This window comes from Cibotium barometz, chromosome 36, assembly GCF_041138505.1.
Source record: "Cibotium barometz isolate CiBa-2024 chromosome 36, ASM4113850v1, whole genome shotgun sequence".
NCBI lineage: Eukaryota > Viridiplantae > Streptophyta > Polypodiopsida > Cyatheales > Cibotiaceae > Cibotium > Cibotium barometz.
The window spans coordinates 40631897-40640407 of NC_141081.1; the positions used below are offsets into that span (position 1 = coordinate 40631897).

Below are 8511 nucleotides of genomic sequence, written 5' to 3' on the forward strand. Positions count from 1 at the left end.
GTGTGTGTGTGTGTTCGTGTGTGTACATATGTATGTACATGTATTGGATACCCTATGGATATACACACAAGAAGTATGTGTGTGTATGTGTTCATGTTAGTGGGCAATAAAACAAATTGTCAACCAATCAAAATAAGGATCATATCATCAACCGACGAAAACCAAATATGAGAGCTACGTCGCACCAAGGCCTTAAAATGCTTCTAAGATTTTGCTAGTTTCTATTTCTTGATGTTGCATCTGCAATATTCCCAGCATGCACAAGTCTCGACGTGAAATGAGAAGCTTGGAACAGTTCTGCATGCACCTCCAAAACACCTACCTCGTTGTAGTTCTCTTCAGGGATTTCAACTCTTCCACTGTCAATTTTTTTAATACTTGTAGGAGCTCGTGCTAGTGTCCTTTTTACCTCGTTTTTTTGGGATATATATATATATATATATATATATATATATATATATAAAACACACACACACACACACACACACACACACACACACACACATTAGTATGCTATCCATCCACATGTACAACAGTCAACCTTTTACACATACCAAACAAACAGCTCTCAACAAAAAAAAAGGAAGAATCTAGCACCCCCATACTCTTCTCATGTTGCATCCATATTCCCCCCCAGCCCACAGCACTAGTAGAGCTCTTCATTATTTAGCAGCCCACAAATCTGGTCCCTCCTCTCATCCTCCCGCACAAAAGAGCTCGTGTTGGTAGCCAGTTTGCAGTGTCCTTTTTACCTCTTAACATTAAGCTTGTCCATCTCTAAACACGAAGGCATGACTTAGAGAGGACTCTCCCCATTTCGAGCTCGCTTCCTATATTTACGACACCTAATCATGCACGGGTGTGGCACAACTCTGAATTTTATAAGTAAACTATTAAAAAAATCATTCCTTAAGATAAGGGCTACCAAAATCCTAACCTTTTTTTAAAATAAAAATTTTAGAGACTACTATAAGGGAGCAAAGTACTCTCTGAAGACCCCTCATATCCTTTACAAAGCGAGGGCGATGTAACTATCGAGTGTCCAGGTACCTCCAGGTTACAAGCCACCCCCATCAAAATCCGTGCCTTTTTTTTTCTAGTTTTAGCACTTTATTACAGTTAAAGTAATAAAGGCTTTAAAAGGCCTTTAATTTTGAATTGTAAGGAATCAGGATACAGACGGCAAACGTCACCAAATCCTCTAAAATTAATCACGCCCCTTTCTGAGGCGCAAAATCCACCTTAGTTTAATTTGAGCCGCTAAAGTATTGTGGACGCTGCCGTTTTTGGCCGCCGACTCGCCAAACTTAGCGGCGAATGAAAGCCAATTGCGATACGCGGGCCCAGAAGAGATCTCCTGCCACCGGCTGCGCCGGTCGTACTCGGCCCTGCACGCCGCACTTGTCGACCTGCTTGTCCGGTATCCCAGTTCCGTGTCTGCCGCGGCTGGGCGACCAGCTTGACCGTCAAACGTTTCTTGGACAAAAAGTTGCAGAGAAATCCGCCATAGCCAAGGAAGCTCTCTGCGCACTGCGCTGCAATCAAAACAATCGATTCGCCCACTACCCCACCTGCCCCCTTTTTAACCCCATACCAGCCCGCCTCTTTCCATCATCATTTCACCCTCCCATTACTGCATCAAATTTATCTGTCTTGCGCACAGCTTGTCTGGTTTTGGGCAAGTCTCATTGGTCCTATCCCTCCTTGTTTGGTCGCATTTTGCTGTTGGGCACAGAAGTGGGCAGAGAAGTGCAGTATAGGATTTGGTTTTGCAGCACATTTCCACATGCTACAAGGGGCCCTTTGAGGAGATTTACCGGTTACCTTGGCAAATTTCGTGCTTACAACCCAATTCAATCACCGTGAGATGGTGAGCAATGAAGTGTTGCTGCCTGAGGTGCCCAAAAGCTTGTTTGGAGCTTCGGAAACAGAGGCTGCAGAGGTGCATGTCCTTGCTGTTGATGACAGTGTGATAGACAGGAGGTTCATTGAAAAGCTGTTGAAGACTTCAGCCTACAAAGGTATGCCCTAAACTATAGTTTATGGTCATCAGTCTTGTCTATATTGTAAGTTGTTTACCTTAAATTGTCTATGCCAAGCATCTGTCCACAAAGGAGTGCTCAGATCCATAGTTTATATAAGCTCATCATTTTCTTCATTCTTGTGGATGGTTTCTAGTAAGGTCCTTTACACTCTTTGATGTGCATGATGATGCAGTCACTGCTGTTGATAGTGGTAGAAGGGCCTTGGAGATTCTGGGTGTTGGTGAAACGCTTGGACCTGTGAGCCTGAATGTAAGCCCTGATTCTAGCTCATTCTCAGCAGACATCAACGCCCGTAAACAAGTACGTTTCTTTTCTTTTCAACAAGTTTTACTGGTCTCTATTATTATTATATGAAGAAAAGCTGCCACATGGCAAGGATTTGGAGGTACGGGAAGGGGAGGAGGAGGTTTGAGGAGGTTCGGGTAGAATTTGAATTTGGAGGTCTTAAAAGACATGCGAAGCAGGGGTCTGCCCACTAGTTGTCTCAAATGTAATGGTTGGGGATGCCCAGTTTGTCACCCCTCTTCTTTTTTATTCTTAGCAGGCATATGAGGTTAACCTTATCATCACAGACTATTGCATGCCTGGAATGACCGGCTATGACCTCTTGAAGAAAATCAAGGTGACTTCATAAGGCATGCATCATGCAGGTTTTATGGGGAGTGCCTACCTTGTCTTGCATCTGAGTGGATTTCTTTGGATTGACAGGGAACATCTGCATTGAAGGAGATACCGGTCGTAATCATGTCCTCAGAAAATGTGCCCAATCGCATCAGTAGGCAAGTTAACATTGTTCAGTCATTTTTAAAAAATTAATGTGAGGATTGCTACTTAATCCCACACCTTAGGGGATGGGAGGGGCGGGGGTGAGTCCATTGGGGATTGAACCCAGCACCTTCAGGGATGGGGGGGATTGAACTTGGCACCTGAGCGGCGATAGAGCTCGAACTGTACTGCTGGGCTACTCCCATCCCCGACATTGTTCATTATCAGTAACTCTACTGTTACTTGTGAAGGGTGTGTGTATATGGTAATGTTGGCTGTTTCCTATATCTTCCCTTGCCTCTAGCTGATGGTGCTTTCCTACATGCTTCACAGCTGTCTAGCAGAGGGAGCAAAGGAGTTCCTTCTGAAGCCTGTTCAGCTCTCAGATGTGAAGCGGCTCAGAGGTCATGTACGGCATTCTGGAAGTAACCATGCCAGTCCGCCGGATACTAGCTGTTCCAAAAGAAAGGTTCCATCAGAGGGGCTGCCATTGCAGAGCCCTGAAAGGCGGGCTCGCCTGAACGGTGTCACTGTCACTTGAGTCTCAGAAAAATTTTGTGACAGTAATGCAGCTGCTACCATTGTCAACTTCACCAGGGCAAATTATACCCAAATGTGTTGAGTGTAGGTTTGCTGTTTTGAATTTGGATGATCTATAAGCCCTTTCATATTTATGTGAGAAGCCCTTTCATATTTATGTGTGAAGCAGACCACTGAGAGAGGCTAGTATGCAGGATGATGATGATGATGATGTATAGTCTTAAGGTCTTGAGGCTTGATGGTATATATTTACATTGTACTTGTGAAAGTGTACTTCGCCGACCGATCACAACAATCAAGCTGCAGAGGATTTGCTAAAGACGACTGATAAGTATTCTGGGATGGTTTAGAGATCCTACCGTTCATGTCACAATCTAAACTCGTACACACATTTTTTATTCAATATGAGAAATCTTGCTCAATGATGAGGGTGTGGCATATTGTCTCTCTTCTGGGTTACTTTTCAAGGAACTGCTAAATTTTATGTCATACATGCAGTGAGAGTGAATGTCAAGTATGATTGGGTATTGGCTCCCCAGCCTTGGTGTGTGCAAGATGGGGGCACATGCTGCACACAAAGTAGAGTTTCTGTTTGAATGACCATGATGTAATGACCTCTACCAGAATGTTTCCACCATCATGTGATACTCCTCATTAGAGCCCCAACTAGTCCAGCCCCCATCCCCCAAACACACCCACTCTCAAAACCTTACTTTGATTAGTTATTCCTTTTATTATTGTCTCCGAGCCTATATAAGTGAGCGCATTACGTGTTGAATTGAGTGAATTACCTATCAATAGATACCTCTAATTAATTTAGTCAATTTTATTCATGTCTAGTTGGTACTAGCTCTTCAATCCATCTTTCCTAGAGGATGTCTAGAGGGTGCTTGTTTTATGAGTTATCATTGGGTCAACCCTCTTGAGGATCTAATACTACTTTATGCCCTCGTTTACAGAGTCATAGAGATTGGAAAGTCCTTGTCTATTTGGTTTTGCTTCATCTCTTTGGATATCCACTTCCTTCTCATGGCTGACCAATCATAAGTATGCTTAGACTCCAGAGCTTGTAGGTGCTCTCTCTCTCTCTCTCTCTCTCTCTCTCTCTCTCTCTCTCAATATCCACTTCCTTTCTCATGGCTGACCAATCATAAGTATGCTTAGACTTCAGAGCTTGTAGGTGCTCTCTCTCTCTCTCTCTCTCACACACACACACACACACACACACACACACACACACACACACATTGCTTTTGAAACCACACCTAGATATACTTTACATTGTATATGTGTATATCTGCTTGTTGATTAGTAGGATGTTTCTTTACTATTGCTAGACCATCGATTTCGCTCAACGTAGTCTTTGTTATATGCATGTGTCTCATTGGTCATTTTGGCTTATGTAGCTAGTTTTATCTTTTCTCTTGTAGATTCATCATGGATACATTATACACTACCTTTTTGGTCTCATAGACCCTATGGGTCTTTTGTAGACCTCTCTCTCTCTCTCTCTCTCTCTCTCTCTCTCTCTCTCTCTTTGAGCAATGGTGACTAGCTCTTCCTTCTAAAAGATCCTTTATGTGGCCGTTCATCTTGCTTGTTCTTCTATTCAATAATACCTCTCCTATTTTCTTTCATCCTCTTGGTAAGACTAGTTAGGGCTCCTTGGCTTCCTTTGAGATGATGGTCTTAGGAAATCCTTGTACTCTTTTTGGCCTTCGACTTAGTTGGTCTCTTTCACAAAAGCAACTTGTCAACAAAGTCTACCAATGGCTTTTCCTTTAGTTATCCACATGTATATAAAGTGTGTATGGAGCTTTAGATAATACGTTCAAGTTAAGAGCTTACTTTAGCCTTTTGCTAAAGTATGTGTCATTGGGCCTTGTCTTAGAGCTACAATTATAACTCCTTGATATGGGTGTGTTAGCTTGTCCGTTGCATCTTCACTTTGTTATTACATCGGAATGCTTCTTGCCAATGGGGTGAAAGTAGAGCTCTCTATGCCTAGATGGAGGCAAAAAGCAATGGTCCTTCGTGATGGTTCTCTTTCATAAAAGACGGGGGGTTTATGTAAGAGAAACTTTACAACCAAGCAAGCATTCATCAAACATGCAAGATTCAAAAGCATACATGTAACCAAGAAGAGGGAAGAGAAGAGTACTATTGCAAGGGAAGAGAAGAGTGTTGAGATGTCAAGCTCAACATGAGCTAACACCTTGCGTGAGCGTTTGACATTTACATCACTGGCGGGTTTGGTGGCTGGCACCGACATATCTTCGCCAAACATTCTACATCTGGACTACACTGACTAGTCCACACCTACCTACTTCACTTTAGCGTGTTCACATTATGGACAGCTTGTATATACTCTAGTATGTGTATTAGTCACTTTATCTCCTTTGTAGACCTCTTTTGTTGAAGAAGAAGAATAATTTTGAGCATCTCATCTTGTGTGTTCTCTTCTAGGGTTTGAGAGGATGTGTGTGCTTGCAAGAGCTCAAGCTCCCTTCTCCCCTATATCTTTTCATGGTATCAGAGCCTGGTTCATGCCAAGAAGCTGAGCGACAAGCAAGAGAAGCATAGGAAGCAGTACGAGGGCAAGAGTTTTACCTACTCTTTCTTCTTTGTGTTGGCTACTACATCCTTGTTGGGAGCTCTTGGGAGGCACCGGCAAATGAACTCCGATTGAGGAGCTGTCTTCGTGAAAGCGGAGCTACAGGGCAACTATATTGTCTTTTGGAGTGGAATTTTTGTGGCCAAAAATGTGTTTCGGGCACCTCTGGATCTTTGTTTTTTAGTTCCTAAGCGTTCATGTGCACTGTGGGTAAGTTTTGATTCTCTGAAGAACTGTATTTTTAGTACTGCATGAAGGGCGATTGGTTGTGCAGATAGACACTGTGTGTACTGCAAAGAGGTCTTATAAGTGTTATTGGATATACATATGCAAATTGAGGTCATTGGTTGTGACAGTTTGGGTGGTGCAGTATAGTATCGCTGCGTGCAGAGAATACAACAGTTTGTGCAGGACAAACAAGAGTGTTGTTTTTAGTGAGTTTGTGTTGCAGACAAGATGTCCAATAAAGGAATTAACCAGATTTTTGGAGAGAAGCTTGACAAGAATAACTTTCATGCTTGTAGGTTTAGATTGATAAATTTTCTAATGAGAAAAGGCTATTGGGACTACATTGAAGGTGAACATGAGGAGACACCAGAGATATTGGAGATTAATCCAACTGCTACAGATGTAAAAGAATACAAGGATTAGAATTAAGGAGTAAGGAAAGTCATGTATTGGCTTTCTATTAGCATACAAGACATCATGATTGGGCATATATAGGATGCCAAGTCACCCAAGGAGGTATGGAACACCTTGCTGAAGCTTTATGAAACTAACACCAAGGCACGAAAGATTCAGTTGAATAATGAGCTTCATACTGTGGAGAAGAAAAACATGTCTGTGAATGATTATGCCTTGAAGATCAAGGGCATTGTAGAATCCCTTGCATCTATTGGTGTTTCTGTTAATGATAATAAGGTGGAAGTATGTCTATGTGGTCTTGGGCCACAATACAAGGTATTCAAGATATCTATTCAGACTCGAGAGAACATTCCTAATGTGACGTGAAAAATTGATATCTTTCACTGTCAATTTTGTGCATATTTTGATGGTTTCTCAATGGTAATAAGTTGGAAGCTTGTCTAAGAAGATTGCGGCGCCCACAATGGAATAACGGCGTGATGATGCGGCGGCTTGGCGCTACCCCGATAACAGCATTCTATCTACAAATATAATGGTTTTACTTGATTTAGGGTGCACACATTGTAAATGCCACAAGTATGCTTGATAAATACTTTGGTATGGTAGATAGGCTAGTGATGTGGGAAATAAAAGTGGGCCTTTATGCTCACATGGATTTTAATTGTATTATTAATATGGTATTTACCATAAGGCTACAAGTTGGGGAGTGTGGAAGGCATGTGGAGGAGTGTGTGTAGGTGCATAATTGGGAAAGATTCTTCTAGAATGCCTACATGGAAGAGGAGAATTCCGCCATGTGTAAGTGCGGTCTCCACCTACATGCCACTTAGGCTTGGCTATTATCTCATCACACTCTCAAAGTCAAAAAGTCTTCAATTTAATAATCAATAGAAGACTTAGCCTAAGAGGACAATTGATGGTGACATCTATCCTTATGTCACTGAAGGATTGAAGATTTTTATGTTGTAATTTGTAACAATGGAAGAGAGGGTGATTCTCCACCTATAAAAGGAGCCCTCCTCTCCCTTTCAAATCAAGGAATGAGCCTCCTCAATTGAGCATTTTGTGTCATCTATTCAAACACTCTCTTTACATGTGAATGTCTCATTTAGCATTAGCTCCTCATGCTTAACCCAATTTTGGACCTCTTTGATGATTCATGATAAGTGGGATAAGGAGTTATTATCTTGGCGGGCCTGTGACTTCTCAAGGTAGCCCTTGCCTTATTGCCGCCCTCCTTTGGAGGTACCAATAGTTTTAGCGGTAATGAGCATGTGGAAAGACTTTGGGGACTATAGGTAAATCTTTACGATTGTCTGCTGAGCAATGTTAACCCTTACCCTCTAGCTTGAATCATGAAGGAGATGAAAGGTAAGAGGCTATGCGAAAATTGAGGTTTCATGCAAAGAGAGAGAAGTGCAGTTGTTGTGGTCCAATACCCAAATTTCAACCGGTAATTACTCATCACTCGGGTATTGTTTTCTAAAATTGATCATATGGCTAAGAAGCTCATTCTATGCTCTTTTCACTCATATAACTAATTTCTTAATCCCTTACTTCATTGATGATTAGAATTTCTCCCAAAGTTGCTAATTTTTAGGCGAATTTTGGCAGTTTTATAGTCTTGTAGTAAAATGCTCATAACTTTTCGCTCGGTTGTCCGTTTTTGAAAGTTTTTATATGGGCGCGAAGCTCTTTTCAAGCTCTACGCATTTATATAATCCTTTTTTGCACAGCCTATATGGATACTGCAATTCTCTGTGTATCTTTGTTTTTATAGAATTTTGGCAGTTTTATAGTCTTGCAGTAAAATGCTCACAACTTTTCGCTCGGTTGTCCGTTTTTGAAAGTTTTTATATGGGTGCGAAGCTCTCTTCAAGCTCTACGCACCTATGTAATCCT

At 41.8% G+C, this 8511-nt stretch overlaps 1 protein-coding gene across 3 annotated transcripts; it reads left to right on the forward strand.

Moving 5' to 3' along the window:
- Nucleotides 1-1442: 1442 nt before the first annotated feature.
- LOC147617894 (two-component response regulator ORR3-like) lies at nucleotides 1443-3772 on the forward strand. Of its 3 annotated transcripts, none has more exons than XM_086776149.1 (5): nucleotides 1443-2021; nucleotides 2218-2345; nucleotides 2587-2667; nucleotides 2754-2824; nucleotides 3144-3772. In XM_086776149.1, exons 1-5 carry the CDS (start codon nucleotides 1868-1870, stop codon nucleotides 3349-3351), a joined length of 642 nt encoding a protein of 213 aa, XP_086632275.1. In that variant the 5' UTR covers nucleotides 1443-1867; the 3' UTR covers nucleotides 3352-3772. The 3 variants fall into 3 exon arrangements, with proteins under 3 accessions (XP_086632275.1, XP_086632276.1, XP_086632277.1); XM_086776150.1 differs by having other exon boundaries at nucleotides 2590-2667; XM_086776151.1 differs by lacking the exon at nucleotides 2587-2667 and having other exon boundaries at nucleotides 1723-2021.
- The last annotated feature ends 4739 nt before the right edge of the window (nucleotides 3773-8511 follow it).

Bases quoted from the DNA above. Each gene is read 5' to 3' on its own strand.
- LOC147617894 (XM_086776149.1), top strand. From the start codon at position 1,868: ATGGTGAGCAATGAAGTGTTGCTGCCTGAGGTGCCCAAAAGCTTGTTT. The intron at 2,022-2,217 runs GTATGCCCTAAA...ATGATGATGCAG, and splicing joins GAAGACTTCAGCCTACAAAG to TCACTGCTGTTGATAGTGGT. The intron at 2,346-2,586 runs GTACGTTTCTTT...TTTTATTCTTAG, and splicing joins ACATCAACGCCCGTAAACAA to CAGGCATATGAGGTTAACCT.